At 44.2% G+C, this 16,498-nt stretch overlaps 1 protein-coding gene across 2 annotated transcripts in view; it reads right to left on the bottom strand.

The window, feature by feature from the left end:
* slco3a1a (solute carrier organic anion transporter family member 3A1a) overlaps positions 1–16,011 on the bottom strand; it is a 231,223-nt gene extending 215,212 nt beyond the window's left edge. For both annotated transcript variants that reach the window (XM_063066548.1, XM_063066547.1), the window contains exon 1: positions 15,530–16,011. In XM_063066548.1, the coding sequence (XP_062922618.1) occupies positions 15,530–15,670 (141 nt within the window). In that variant the 5' untranslated portion in view covers positions 15,671–16,011. The remainder of the gene's footprint in view (positions 1–15,529) is intronic.
* Between the last annotated feature and the right edge of the window lie 487 nt (positions 16,012–16,498).

Consider the following 16,498-nt stretch of genomic DNA (forward strand, 5'->3'; position numbering starts at 1 on the left):
CTAACTCCGCACTCTGTTCCCAAAATCATCCCTACTACCTAAAAAACAACTACCTGCACCACAACCTCACCAGGGATCACAGCTCGGCACCATCTTGACGTTTTAATGATAGCAAAAATTATCAATTAGAATATTTCTCTGAGGTACTGGGATATATTGGTAGCATAATTTCCTAGGAAGAAGAGTGATGTACCCCACAGATTCACCAAAGGATCACAGAATAGTTATAGGTTAAATGGAAGCCATTCAGCCCATCAAATTATATTGGGTGTTAATTAAGCAATCTGTTCAGTTCGTACTTTATGGTGAGAAGGCGGGGGAGTGGGACGAAATGGGAGAATGAATCAGCTCATGATAAAATGGCGGAGCAGACTCGATGGGCTGAATGGCCAACTTCTGCTCCTTTGTCTTATGGCCTTTCTCTCTAACTCTGTAAGTGCTCTCTCAAGTACCTGCACAAATTCTCTTTAGAATTGAATCTGATTCTCTTTTTTTCACTTTTTGGTTACTGGGTTCCTATACGTAACCATTCCCTGAACTAGAATGTATTTCCTCGTTCTCTCCTTGTACCTTTGCTCAGCATTTTAAATCTATGCCACCTGCTCCTTGAATCCTCCACTAATAAGATAAGCAGCTGCTGGTGGTGATGCCGAGGATCGAGGCCCAGGGATCGAATCAGAAGACCGGCAGTCGTGGCCTTCTGGCTGGAGCTCCAGGTGTGCGAATCCCTGTAAGTCTGCTGGGGCAGTCAAAGGCCCAACGCCTGCGTGTTCCAGTCCAAATCTGAGGCTGGACACTAAAGCAGATGGCTTGGAGTTAGAGGAATATGCATGGTCGGGGTGGGAGGGAGGAATGAGGCTTGCTTTGCGACTGTTGCTTTGTTGCTTGTTGTGTTCTGTGTTGTTCTGCTGAACATTGTGGGCATGCGGGCGCTGGAATGTGTGGTGACATGCAGACTTTCCCCAGCACACCCTCAGGTGTGTTGGTTGTTAATGCAAGAATCTCTCACTAGCTCTTCTTTCAGTTAGTCCTGACGAAGGGTCTCGGCCCGCAAACGTCAACTGTACCTCTTCCTACAGATGCTGCCTGGCCCGCTGCGTTCACCAGCAACTTTTATGTGTGTTGCTTGAAATTCCAGCAACTGCAGATTTCCTCGTGTTTGCATTTTTAAACTCATTTCACTGTATGTTTCCATGTACACATGGTAAATGAACCTTAAATCTACTCTCTTTTAACCCCACACAAGCCAGGATCTTCCACCGCCCCCCAGCAAGTCTCCCCTCAGCTATGATTACTGCCAGAGCAACCCCTGCTGTCCTAGTTTGACCGTGTAGCTGAACAGAGGATCACAAGAAACCGGGAGCAGCTGTATATCCCAACCCCTCAAACATGTCTTGCCATTTAATATAATGCTAGCTGATTTACCTCATGATTCAACTTCTCTTCTGTGCCAATGCCGCAAACTAACTGAAAAATCTACCTCTCAAATACCTCTAGTGATCTTGCCACCTCAATCTTCTCAAGTAGAGAATTTCAGAGATTCACAGCCTTCTGTGGCCTCTTACGTTCTAACTATGATCCCACATTTGAGAGTTTCCCATTAGAATCAGAATCAGGTTTAATATCACTGAAATTTGCTGTTTTTTGGAAGCAGTATACAGTAATGCAATTCATAATCTTTTTAAAAACTATAAATTACAATAAGAAACAGAGGATTCTGGGTAATTGGGCCATCAGTTAATCAGAGCAACTACTTAGCTGGACCAACTCTCAAAGAACAAAAACTAATTGAGAAAATAGCCAGGATTCCCTTTGATTATTTGGGACAAAGTGCACTTAATTGAGACAGGAGGCCGTTGCCAAAGTTTCTAACTAGCCATCAGTTGCGCGTGCACTTGTGTGGCTGTTAAACACTACACAGTTTTTAAATAGCATTGTTGCCTGTGTTTATGTTCAAACAACAATCATTTTTGTTACTGACTGTTGCAAGAAATAGCAGTCAGACAATTCTGAACCGTTTTGCTCTGTGCGGTTTCAATTATTCAAGCTTGGAGATGCCAGAAACAGTTGACAGTGAATACCACTACTTTAAAGAGTTAGAAACTACTAACATTTTGAAGGTACTACAATCATCCTGAATGTTATCACGAATATGAAGATTTGGAGGATGCAATTGTCAAAAGCACTGTATGAAGGCAGTCCATTATCTGTACTAAGTGTCTGCACTGATTTTGTTCATTTACAATTCATCAAAGAACTCGGCAGTGTGCACTGGATGAAATCATCTGTCGACAGCTATTAGAAACTACAGTTTTATAGGACTGTGGTAGTATTGTTACTGTTTTAATTTGTTCCGTATTTCATTTAAAACACAATTTGTTACTCAGTTAAACAGTGGTTTGTCTTTTTTTATATATTTTCAACTATTTCCAAGAAACTTTGACTAATTGGGGCTACTGTTTAATTGGACCAAACTGAATTGCTTCTGATGTGTTCCAATTTACTGGAATCCACTGCATATATAAAAAGTAAATTCAGTAATTTGTGCAAAAAGAGAGCAAAAACAAAATAATGAGGTAGTGTTCATAGGTTCAATGCCCGTTCAGAAATCTGATGGCAAAGGGGAAGAAGCTGTTCCTGAGTCATTGAGTGTGTGTCTTCAGCCTCCTGTGCCTCCTCCTGGATGGTAAAAGGGCATGTCCTGGATGACAAGGGTCCTTAATGATGGATGCTGTGTTCCTGAGGTATGGCCTTTCGAAGGTGTCCTTGACGCTGGAGAGGCCAGAGCCCACGATGGAGCTGGCTGAGTTTACAACTTTCTGCAGCTTTTTCTGAACCTGTGCAGTGGCCGCTCCATACCGGACAGTGATGCAACCAGTTCGAACGCTCTCCACGGTACATCTATAGAAATCTGCGAGAGTCTTAAGTGACACAGCAAGACTCCTAAAAATCCTAATGAAATATAGCTGCACATGCCTTCTTTGTAATTGCATCAATATGTTGGACCCAGGATAGAACTTCAGAGATGTTGACACCCAGGAACTTGAAACTACTCACCCTTTCCACCGCTGACCCTCAATGAAGATTCATGTGTGTTTCCTTGGCTTTCCCTTCCTGAATTCTACAAACAATTCCTTGTTCATAGTGACACAGTGCAAGGTTGGTGTTGCAACACCACTCTACCAGCTGATCTATCTCACTCCTGTATGCCTCCTCATCACCATCTGAAATGCTGCCAACAATAATTGTGTGTCATTCGCAAATTTATAGATGGTGCTTGAGCTGTTCCTAGACACACAGTCATGGGTGTAGGAAGAGTAGGGTTGTGGGCAAAGCACGCATCCTTGAGGTGTGCCAGTGTTGACTGTCAGCAAGGAGATGCTCTTTCTGATCGCACTTACTGCAGTCTCCCAGTGAGGAAGTCAAGGATCTAGTTGCAGAGGGAGGTACAGAGGCCTAGGTATTGCAGCTTCTTGATTAGTACTGAGGGTTTAATTGTGTTGAATGCTGATCTGTAATCAATAAACAGCAGCCTTTCTTGCGATTGTCCAGGGAATCCGAGGCTGAGTGGAGAGCTGGTGAGATGGCATCTGCTACAGCCTTTGTGACAATAGGCAAATTGTAGCGGGTCTAGGTTCTTGCTTCGGCAGGAGTTGATTCTGGCCTGACCAACCTCTCAAAGCACTTGATCACAGTAGATGTGAATGCAGTGGATGTCGGAGATAGTTGTTGCGACAGTTCACCCAGCTCTTCTCGGGCACTGGAACGATTGTTGTCCATTTGAAGCAGGTGGGAATCTCTTACTGCAGCAGTGAGAGATTGAAGATGTTCTTGAACATTCCTGCCAGTTGTTTGGCACAGGTTTTCAATTCCCTTCCAGGTACACTATCAGGGCTTGACGCCTTGCGAGGGTTCAAACGCTTGAAAGATGTTCTGACGTCGGCCTTCAAGACAAAGATCAGAGGGTCACCAGATGCTAGAGGGATTTGCACAGGCGTAGTTTTATGCCTCATTTCAAAGTCAATAAGCAGCATTGAGCTGACCTTGGAGTGAAGCATCACAGTTATTCATGATGTTGGGTTTCGCCTTGTAGGAAGTAACGGTCTGCAAACCCTGTCAGAGCTGGCGTGCATCTGATTCTGTCACTAATATCAATTGGAATTGGAGTTTTTTTTTGCCTTAAAATTGCCCTCCATCGGTTGTTGCACTGTTTCATGCCTGCTAATCACAGTGCTCAGCTCCTACAGTACCTGCCTGACATTGGCCTGAGGTGGAATGTACCAGGATGATGGCACATAAAATGGATGACATTCTTGCATCATTGAGGTATTTTGATGTCCACCCTGCCATACCCCTTTAAGAGATGTCTCAATATGATCCCTCTCAGTCTACCAAAGTTCAGACTCCTAGTGATAGGATAATTCTCTCATCCCAGTAGCCAAGTAGTCCTCTTATGCACCGACTCCAATGCCAGTACATCTTTTCCAAAGGAATTTAGAGGGCTGACCTCATTGAAACCTCTGGACTGCTGAAAGGCCTTGATGGAGTGGATGTGGAAAGGATGTTTCCAAAAGCGGGGGGAGTCTAAGACCAGAGGACACAGCCTCAAGGAGGGGTGTCCTTTTAGAGCGGAGATCAGGAGGAACTTCTTTAGCCAGGGAGAGGTGATTCTGTGGAATCCGTTGCCACAGGAGGATGTGGAGGCCAAGCCATTGGGTATATTTAAGGCAGAGATTAATAGCTTCCTGATTAGTCAGGGCATAAAGGGATACGGAGAGAAGGCAGGAGATTGAGGCTGAGAGGGGAAATGGATCAGCCATGATGAAATGGTGGACCAGATGCGATGGGCCAAATGGCCTAATTCTGCTCCTATATTTAATGGTCTGATGGGACTAAAACTGCTCAGTATTCCCAATCCAATCTCACCAATACCCTGGACAGTTGTAACAATGCCTCTCTATTTTTAAACTTCAACTCGTTAACAATAAATGCAAATGTACCATTTGCCTTCTTAATCATTTGCAGCGTGATATTACTAATCTTTTGTGCTTCATGTACAATAAAATCCAGAGCCTTCTGTACTGCTCTCATCTGCAATCTCTGAGTAACAGTATGACTTTTCATACCTTCTCTCAAAATGTGCAACCTCACGCTTCCCTTCATTAAGATCCATTTGCCAAGATTTTCCCCACTCCTGCAACTAATCCATACCCTGCTGCAATGTCCAAATATCCTTGTCCCACTTTTCTGGAACTAAATAAGATTAAGATTAGCTCTGTTTGTCACATGTACATCAAAACATATGTGAGGGGAACAGTTCGGACAAATGCAAGCAAGCTCTTTCTGTTGAGGTTTGGTGAGGCTAGAAGCAGAGATCGAAGATTATGAGTGTGAAACACCGTGGTTTCCTTGGCTACGTAAGGCTAGGGAAGGCAACCTCCGGCCCCGCCAAACTCGTGAGATTGAGGCACACCTGATCCCAGCCCAAACCCGGTTTGTGTGGATGCTGTGTCATTTGTTACCCTGTTACAGATTAGTGCCACGAAATATCAGACAGCACACTGCATATGAGCAAAGGAATTACATTTATGAATCTTAACTGAAGGGTTAGTAAAGAACAACAAAAAGGGCTCATTCTAATTAAACGGTCAAATGTACACAAGTTGGAGCTCATCTTGCGCTGGACCCTTGGTCAACGTGAAAACCCTCTGAATGTTGCTCGCAATCCATCTTGAACAAACAGGTCTCCCACCGGATCGTATGCTACGACCAGTTCTCCCCAGCGTCTTCTCTCTTCATCTCCTCTCAAACAAAAAAAAACCCCAGACCCAACCTTATTGTCCCTCACCAAGAAAACCCCACGCTAATTGGATGGCACACATTCCACATCATCCCTTATCTTCAACAATAACCCAAACAGGCTGAAAGCAGAACAAGCAGCTCTTACAGAGCTGCTAAATGAAATACCTACAGCATAACAATAAAGATGTGAACCAGGGAATTACAAGTGAAAGGTGGAATACTTACGGGAAACATGAGAGAAAATATCTTCACTCAGAAGTTGGTGAAAATATGGAGCGAGCTGCCACCGGAAGTGATGGATGCAGGTTTGATTTCAACACTTCAGAGAAGTTTGGATAACTCAATGGATGGGAGGGGAATGGAGAGTTACATCCCTGGTGCAGGTGAATGGGACTAGACAGAATAATAGTTTGGCATAGACTAGATGGGTCAGAGGGCCTGTTTCTACACTGTTGTGTTCTGTTGCAATCAGGGTCACATGAAACCAAGGGAGCATGTTGTATGAGCAGCTGGTGCACATCACAAGTCCTGCTTATGCACCCACTGATGCGAGGCAGACAATCTCTGAAGAGTATTGATAATGGCTGGGGTCCCTGTCTTATAAAGACACTGTTCAAGAAGAAGGCAATGACAAACCAGTTCTGTCAAAAAATTGGCAAGAACAATCGTGGTCATGGATAAGAACATGATCACCCACATCATACAACATGGCACATAACGATGTCATACAATATGGCACATAATGATGATGTCATACAACACGGCACTTGATGATGATGATGATGAATGTTTGATGACTATGACTTTATAAAGCAAACTGTGCTTTGTATCAAATTGAGTCAGCAAGAAATGTCGCCACACTTCTGGCACCAACATAACATGGCTACAACTCACTAACCATAACCATAGTTATGGTTGGATCACTTTGGGAGCTGAAAGGAGAAGTCGGGGCCTGGGCTGAGGAGATTCAGTACCTGTACTACTGGCCTGGGAGTGAGGTTGGATCACTCTGGGTGTCAAGCTAATTTGAAGACTTTGGAGTGGCTTTGGGCTGGGCAGCAAAATCTGGGCCTGGAGTGAGTCGCTGGGCACCGCAGTCAATGCCCAAAACATTTTGCTGCAGCTGGGTCCGAGTGTGAGGTACGATTTGCTGTTCAGATGATTTAAATACTGGCCCAGATCAAAGGCGAGAGCTGATTTCACTCCCTCTCCATGATGTTCACTCCTCTCTTCAGGGTGCCGGAACTTTTTGCTGTTCTGCTGTTTGGTCAATTTAAACACCGGCCCAGATAGACTATAAAGACAGGATATTGGGATCCGAGTCGTAATGTATGGATCTATTTCTTTTGGAGCAATGACCAACCCCCCCCCCCACCCTGCTTAGCACCACATACTGACCTGTTGTTTGTGCATGCAGTATTGTCCATGTATGCACATTGTTCTGTCTCTCTCATTGCAATGTGAGTACACCAGCTGGAGCCATCTCCCATATTCGTGCTTTCAGTTAATAGATATATAGTTGTGCACAGACACGACAAATTGGCAAAAAGTATGAACCTGAATGTCAGAAAATATCATGAACTGCACTGATAGTCACGGGACAAAACAGCGAGAATTGAACAGCACGAGAAAGCCAAAGGACCCGTGAGCAACAAAGAAAGATGCACTGCATTTAAAGTGAAAATAACGTGGCGATGGCTTCAGTCAGGAAAGGTGACGAATTTGGTAGCACTAATGAAGGCTGGGATCGTATAGCGAGAGGGTTGAACTGTATTGTATTGCAAACAACTCAGAGGAGCAAAAGAAAGCCCTTAAGCTTCTTAGCCTAATGGGCCCAAGAACACACAGTCTCTTACGCGACCTAGTAACCCTGAAAAGTCAGCAAGCAAAGCATTTGACAAAATTGTTACAATTTTACAAAATCGCTTGAGTCCCAAACCGTTGGTAATAGCTGAGTGATTTAGATTTTACAAAAGGAACAAGTCAAAAGATGAAACTACTTACAATACATTGCAGAACTGTGCAAACTTTCCCAGTACTGTGACGTTAGAGATGGACTTTCTGGTGCATTAAAGGACAGGCTTGTATGTGGCATGCATAGCTAAAGCACTCAAACGAGGTTACTGTTCTTAAGAGACCTAACCTTAGAATGGGAATTGACCACTGCAATATTGTTAGAGACTGCAGCAAAGGATGCAGCAGAACTACAGAAAAGGAGATTAGAATGTGAGATGCACAAAATGTCCCTGAATGGTACAAAAAGCCAAAGATGTTATTGATGTGGCAAATCCTCCCTTGATACAAATGACTGTTGGCTCAAAGAAAAAGTTTGCAGAACATGTCACACAAAGTACCTGCTCCTTTGTTGTATTGTGCGATGTTCTGTTCTATTGATGCAGTAACAAGTGTGGTTGGCTACTGGTTAAGTTATGAACCAGTAAACACATGTCCGGACATCCAGTTGGAGGCATGAGTTCGAATACCACTACAAGAATTTGTGGCCTCCCATTGGATGAAAAGGGGATGTCCAGAATATTGAAGCACTCCATCATGGGCACCAGCCTCCCCAGCATCCAGAACACCTTCAAAAGGCAATGCCTCAAAAAGACAGCATCCATCATTAAGGGCCCCCATCACCCAGGCCATGCCTCTTCTCATCAAGGAAGTACAGACGCCTGAAAACACACACTCAATGTTTCAGGAGCAGTTTCTTCCCCTCTGCTATCAGATTTCTGAATGGGCATTGAACCCACCCATGAGCACCACCTCACTATTTTTCCCCTTTCTTCCTGCACTACATATCTAATTTAATTGTAATATATATACTTCATTTTGTAACGTACAGGTTTTATTATTATCTATTGCAATTTACTGCTGCCTCAAAGCCACAAATTTCACCACATATGCCAGTGATATTAAACCTGTTTCTGATTCTGAAGAATTAGTAAAGGTCTTTTCAAGTAACATTAATCTATCATTAGTAATGGTCACCTGGAACATACCATCTGGTTCAATGACGTCTGAGGATAAAAAGCTGATATATGATGACTTTCTCCTGAGCCCGCACCTATGCTGACTATCACCTGAAATGGTTTTCACAGCCACCACATTCGGGGCAATAAACCATGGCAAGGACAGTGATGCCCTAATCCTGGGATTCAGTTTAAAACAATTGCAACAAGCCAATTGGTTGATGCATCTGATTAATAATAATATTAATAACTTTATTTGTAGAGCACTTTTCATTCAGATGATGTAGCTCAAACTGCTTTGCAATGGGATAAAAGTAAAAACATGAAAATAAAAGACAAAAAGATGTTAGTTAAAAGCAAGATTAAATAAATCGGGTTTGAGCCGATGTTTAAAAGTGCCAACTGAGTCAGCGTCCCTTATAGTTTTAGGTATTGAATTCCACAGTTTAGGAGCATAGTTCAAAAAAGCTGACTTGCCAATTATCTTTTGAGGGAGGTTGTTTAAATTTAACAGAGCAGCAGAAGACCTGAGAGCGCGAGCAGGATTATAAAACAAAAAAAGATTCTGTGGTATACTCCAGTCCCAGACCATTAAGAGCTTTAACAAGAAGTAAGAGAATGTCAAAATCAATTCTAAAAGATACAGGAAGCCATTGCAGAGTAGCTAGCATGGGAGTGATATGTTCATTCATCCTGGTTTTGGTTAAAAGTCTTTTAGCGAGGTTCTGAATGAGTTGAAGTATGTCAATAGATTGCGTTGGAAGGTCAGTAAAAAGTGCAGTGCACTAACCTAGTCTATTCAATATAAAGGTGTGAATTAGTTTTTCAGCACCACTACATGGCAGAAACGAATATGCCTTTGCAATATTTTGTAATGCTGCTCAGATCACTTCCTTCTTGTGGGGTTTAAAATTCAAATCAGAATCAAACACCGAAGCTAGGTACTTCAATTCTAAAAGATACAGGAAGCCAATGTAGAATAGCTAGTACAAAGTAGTAAAAACTCCAATAATCTGGCATTTGATTGTACAGAGATTCCGAGGGTCTGGTATCCATCTCACTCATTTATTCAGAAGATGATCCGAATACAGCTAGGACAGGATCGGAGTGCAGCCAGTGTGGGGGTCACGACCATGGGGCAGGTGTGTGGCTGGAACCAGGTTTGGGGTTGAGAATGCCCAGGGGTCAGGGCCTGTTTGTGGCCAGAACCGAGGTCGGGAACGCTTGTGTATTTCCTGCTCCCTTTAACCTCACTGAATTCACAGCAAAATGTATTACTCTTAAGAAAAGTAAAAGTAGATATTAATTAAAGTATCACTCAATAGCCCAGGAAATCTTATTATCTGAAATTACTTCTAAAAGTACCAAATTATCAGAATTTCACTGCCCATTTAACTATGTGAACTATAGAATAGCTTGCAGCTGTACAAAACTTAGGTGAGGCTGCACTTGGAGTGTGGTCACCCCACTATAGGAAGGATGTTGAGGCTTTGGAAAAGGTGCAGAAGGGCTTCACCAGGATGCTGCCTGGATTACAGGGTATAAGCTATAGAGAGAGGTTGGACAAACTTAGGTTTTTTTCTCTGGATTGAGGGGAGAGCAGACAGAAGAATATGAGATTGTGAGGGACATAGATACAGTAGGCAATCAGAATCTCTTCCCAGGGTAGAAATGTATATTTAAATATAAAGGAGACGTGAGGAACAAGTTATCTTATACAGACAGTGGTTGGTGCCTGGAACGAGCTATCGGAGGTAATGGTGGAAGCAGATACAACAATGGCATTTAAGAGGCTGTTAGAGGGACACACAAATATGGGGGAAATGGGGGTATATGGATGATGTGCAGGCAGAAGAGGTTTAGTTTAATTTGACATTGTATTTTGGTGCAGACATGGTGGCTGAAGGTCCTGTTCCTGTGCTGGATTGTTTGATGTCCCAGGTGTTTAATATGTGCCCTCCATCCTTCTGCGTTTCAAAGAGAACACAGGTGCTCTGAACCGTAGCGTATTTCATCTTCCCTTTGACACCTTTACCCAAGTAAGTTTAGAGTTCACCTTGAAATCTGCTACTGGCACTACAAACCGTTGGGAGAGCGACTTCCAGATTTGTACCACCTTGTGCACCACATGCCTTCCAGAATTCACTCCTCAATGATCCTGATACTCTAGCTCTGGTTTCAATGCCAGTCTGCAGGAGGAAGGGCACGACAGCACCGGGAAGGAGCAGGGTGTTGCTCGGGCTAGAGTTAGAGTTAGGAGGAGAAAGTGTCCGGCTGGGGTTGCAAAAAGGGAGTCCAGGGTGAAGTAATTTCTATAAGGTCTAAAGAGGATACACAGAAAGGGCATATTTCACTTTGGAGAGAAGGCTGCTAACAGGGCCAATGATTTAAGATTATTTGTGAAAAAGTTGGAGAGGAAATGAGAAAACTAAATTGTGCCACTTATTCCTGCTGGTGTTTTAGTACTCACGGCAAAGAAGAGTTGTCAAGGCAGAAACCTTCACCACGTTCATAGAACATGGAACAGTATAGCACAGTACAGGCCCTTCGGCCCATGATGCGCTAGCCTCCATAAATCTACTCCACGATCAATCTAACGCCTCCCTTCTATTTAGCCAATAACCAGTTTAAACAGAATCTGGATGAACAATGAGGAGCCACAGACTTTGAGTCTTTGGACCAATAGCAGGGAAGTCCAATTACAGGTTTCTTCTGTAAACCTCTCTGTTTCTATGGGCAGAAGGAAGAGCTTCTCTGTATCCGCCTGTCAAATCTTGAGTAACCTTCTAAACTCAGCAATAAAAAAATTTTGGTCTTATCTTCCCTCAGGGTTTGATCCTTTGAGGCCTGGTGTCGATCCATGGATCTGTGTTCTGCCCCATTTCAAAGTCGGCACGTTGTTGAGGTTCACTGCCTTAAGTAGAACATAGTTGCAGCCAGCTCAGTTGGACTTCTAGCAGTAACTGTGGACCCTACAGTGGTCCAGGTAGAGACTGAAGGGGTACAAGGTGGGGATTTCAGTGGTCCAGATGAAGACTGCAGTAGCCCCAGCTGACCAAGCCGTAGTCCAGCTGACCCTGCAGTCGTCCAAGTGGAGACTGAGGTAGTCCAGATGGAGACTTCAGTGGTCCAAGAGGATCCTACAGTAGTCCAGATAATTCAAGTGGACCAGGTGACAATGCAATAGCCTAGGTATAACCCCCAGTAGTCCAGGTGGCCCGGCAGTAGTCCAGGTGACATTGCGGTAGACCAGGTGACAATGCAGTAGTCCAGGTGACCATGCAGACTCCAGGTGACCATGCCGAGCCCAGGTGAAAAACTAAGCTGCATGAACTAGATAGGCTGAAGGGCATTTTTCTGCGCTGCACTCCATGGCTTAAAGGAGTTTGAGGGTAAGGGGATGCTGATTGAGGAATTAGACGAATTATGAGGAGTATGGACAAGGTAGATAGTAAGAAAGTTTTATCTATCGACCTGTTTGTTTATTTAGAGATACAGCCTGCAACAGAGCCACACCATACAGCAACCCACCTATTTAGCCCGAGCCTAATCGCAGGACAATTTCCAATGATCAATCAACCTATCAACCAGTACATCTTTGTACTGTAGAAGGGAATCAGAGCACTCAGAGGAAACTCAGGTGACTCACAGGGAGAACGTACAAACTCCTTACAGACGGCGCCAGAATTGACCTCTGAACTCCAACGTGTAATAGCGTCACCAAACTGCTACTCTACCGGGGCACCCTTTTTGCCTAGCACAGGGGTTCCCAACCTTTTTAAATGCCATGAACCAATACCATGAAGCAAAGGGTCCGTGGACCCCATGTTGGAAACCCCTGCCCGAGCAGGAGCTTGTAAAAGCCGGGGGTTTAGAGTGAATCTGAAGAAGAATGCTTTTCACCTAGAGGGTGGAAGAAATCTGGAATGTTTCAGATAGCTGAGGCAGAAAATGTCACAACATGTAAGAAGTATCGAAATGAACATTTAAATCGCCATGGCATACTTGGCTATAAACCAAATGGCGGCAAATAGGATTATTACAGACAGACATCCACATAGACAGGTCGGGTCACAGGGCCCGTTTCCTGTGGTATGTGACTCGATGGCTCTTTCAGCTTAAGTGTCAAAGAGAACTTGCGCCCAGAAGCTGCTGTCTCGGGTGTGACTGAGCACTACTGACCGAGCCTCAATGAACAAAAATAGCACAGGTGATGTAAAAAATCCTCATGTATTATTTGAAAGCAGCTGCAGAAATAGAAGGTGAAGATAGTTGCTCAGATTTGCGAAGTTATCACCCTGGATAACGGACGAGTCAGTCAATATTAAGCAACTGAGCGATATGGAAATGTAGCTCAAGGGCCATTTGCTATTGCTGTCAATGACTTACTTCTTACGGGCAATTTCATGCAGACTTTTGTAGCATTCAGGTTCTCCAGGAGCCTGGCACAGAGCCGTACTTCCGTTAAATGCAGCGTCTCCAGGAAGGTGGATGAAAATTAAACTGCTGTGCAGACCCTGCGGATAAATTTTAAACGGCACGGGTTCCTCATGCCTAGTGTGAGATAGATTTAAGGTGAGAGGAAAGATTTAAAAGGCAGCTGTGGGGCATCTTCTTCTTGCAGGGGGCTGTCAATGTAGATCACTGCAGCACAGAACAGGCCCTTTGGCCCACGATGTTGTGCCGACCTTTTAACCTACTCTAAGCTCAATCTAACACTTCCCACTCCACTTGTCTATTGTCTATGCGCCTATCTCTGAGCTTCTTACATGCCCCTAATGTATCTGCCTCTACCACCACCCTGGCAGGGAATTCCACTCTCTGTGTAAAAATCTTACCACTGACAATCCCACCCCACCATATCTTTAACATGAAATGAGCTGCCAGAGAAGGTAATTGAGGCTGGCACAGTAACGTTTAAAAGACTCTAGGGTAGGTCCATGGATGGAAAGGTCTATGGGCCAAATGCGGGCAGATAGCGTGAGCTTAGATGCGCATCTTGGTCAACGCGGACGAGTTGGGCCAAAAGGCCTGTTGCCATGCTGATGTATTACTCAGTGACTGTGCGTCTTTCACAGAGTTAGGGGAGAGGGAGAGGGTCGGCAAGAGAAGGAATAGCAGAAAAAGAGTGGACTTGGACAGATACAAAGAGGGGGAAGGGAGCAGAAGAGTAAAACAGAAAGGCACTGATAGTTAACGAGAGATAGAGGGAGACAGAGAGACCAACAGAAAGAGAGAGAGAGAGAGAGAGAAATAAACCAACAGAGAGGTGAAGACTGAGAGAAAGACCAACAGAGATAGAGAGATACAGAGATCTAGAGACCAACACAGACAGTCAACAGAGAGTGAGAGACTGACAGAGAGACCAACAGAGAGAGATACCGAGAAAGAGAGAGCAAGAGAAATATAGACCAACAGAGAGAGCAATAGAGAGAGAGTGAGACCAATATTGAGAGAGAGAGAGAGAGAGAGAGAGAGAAAACGAACGGTAGAGACCAACAGAGAGAGAAAGGGACCAACAGGGAGAAAGATAGACCTACAGAGAGAGCAACAGAGAAAAAGAGTGAGACCACTAGAGAGAGAGAGAACAAAAGAGACCACAGAGAGAAAGGGTCCAACAGAGAAGGTCGAACAGAGAGAGAGAAAAAGATAGCCCAACAGAGACAGCAAGGCCAACCGAGAGAGAGAGAGAGAGAGAGAGAGAGAGAGAGAGAAAGAGAGAGGGAGAGAGAGAGAGAGAGAAACAGTAAGAGACCAACAGAGAGAAAGAGAGCGCCAGAGACCAAGAGAAAGAGAGAGCGAAAGATCAACAGAGAGAGAGTGTTGCAGATAAACAGGCACATTACCATCCTGAATTTAAAGTTAGTCTATCTCCATAACATGAACACATTATTCAGTTCTTCTCCAAAGATGCAATTATGAGCTGCAAAAAATGCAAACAGAAAGCAAAATGGTTCTAAACGATGAGACACAATCCCTGGGACCATACTTTGTAACTGATTGATAACAGTTATGTAAGAGTCCCCAGCAACCACTGTATGTTTCCATAGAAACAGCAATCTATCATGCTTTGGCTAACGATTATCCCAATTCTTTGTTCCAAAATGATTGTTTCCTCGTGTTTGCATGTAACCGTACATGTGTCGTGCCCCTCCACACGCAAGAATTGCATCATATACAGAGCCAAAATAACAGAATCGCATTACCCGAACTGGGTGAATGAAATCAGTTTACCCTTCCCTTTCACTGCAGTAGGATACTGGGGACGAAATAAGGCTAAATAAGCTTGCAAAATGAAATTGCAATGAATTTGATATTGAGGAGTGATTGCTATATTAAAGCTGTCATTTAAACAAGTTGCTTACATATAACTCGATCAGAAGCTTATCAGACTCTGAATTATAACACCAGCTAATAACAGGATTTAGCTATCCATATTAACATGAAATTCTTATACAGGCCAATCTTTTTCAACATCTCAAGTGCGAAAACATTATTACCTGATTTCACTTCTAAATAAACACCTAGTCTGATCATTGCAAATTCGCAAGTGCTGAACACATTTTACAAAACCATATTTTCTGTGAACCGTCGCTGAGAGATAATCTTCCGTCTCATTTCTGTACAGTTTCGTGCGTAAGATCTCAAAGTCCCATATCAACTTTTTTAAAAATACATGATAACAACAATGAGGCTTGATGTTAAGACGAATTGTCTTGAGATATTTAGTCTCCCAGGTACTTAATTCGCCTTACCAGATAAGCCCCGACTGTCCCCTGTGCCAGCATTAGCGCGCACTCCGAGATCAGGAAGATTTTGATGTTGGAAAAGCAAGATTTCTTCTCGCCTTTTTGGACATTGCTGGCGCCACTACTCCGCAGTTGTCCACTCTGCATCCTCCTATGTTTGTCTCAGGCGCTTTCCCCCTTAGACAGACACAGATATAGAGAGAGAGAGAGAGAGAGAGTCCGGATCCTTCTCAATCACCCCGCTCCAATATCCTGCTCATCTCTGATGTCCTTCCATTGTCACCTCATTCGGGACCCTCCTCCTCTCCAGCGCACAGGACAGCCTCCTCTCCTCACCCCCTCCCCGCGTCTACGGGGCAGGAAAGAGGCATGCTAATTCTGCGAGCTGCGGACCTTGGATACTGCCGGCATCGCCTGGCCAGGAACCGGGAGGCCGTCAGCGGCTGCCCGCTTCCACCGGTCTCCTTAATCCTCCCCTGCCTGCCACTCAACCGCTTCATCTACCAGGAAGGGCGGAGTGGGGGGAACAATTATGCAGCCGAGCGCGCATTCACCTGTAACACGCCGCCCGCAGTTCACACTCTGTGACGGGGGGGGGGGGGTTCATTTTAGTTCTGGATTTGCGTATAAAGGAGGGAAGGGGGGTGCCACATCCTGCTGTCCGCCACAGTGAGGGAGAAAAGACGGCCAGCGAGTCTAGTTAAAGCTGGAAAACGTCTTGTCATTTTCCTCTGATTATGCTGGATATTAGCCTGAGATTACCCTAACACGGCAATCTCCAAGTACCCATCTCTTATACCATGCACTGTTACTTCGATGTAATGCAGGTAGCTATTCATCCACTTTAACACCTAAATAGAATGGATTTGATTTTTAAACATTTTTTTGTCAATAGCCAATAAATGGCTTCATTCAAAATTGTTTTGGAAAATTCTTCCCATTGTAAAGTTGACGGTAGCCCAGTCTGTTTCAAGT

Source organism: Mobula hypostoma, chromosome 13, assembly GCF_963921235.1.
Source record: "Mobula hypostoma chromosome 13, sMobHyp1.1, whole genome shotgun sequence".
Classification (NCBI taxonomy): domain Eukaryota; kingdom Metazoa; phylum Chordata; class Chondrichthyes; order Myliobatiformes; family Myliobatidae; genus Mobula; species Mobula hypostoma.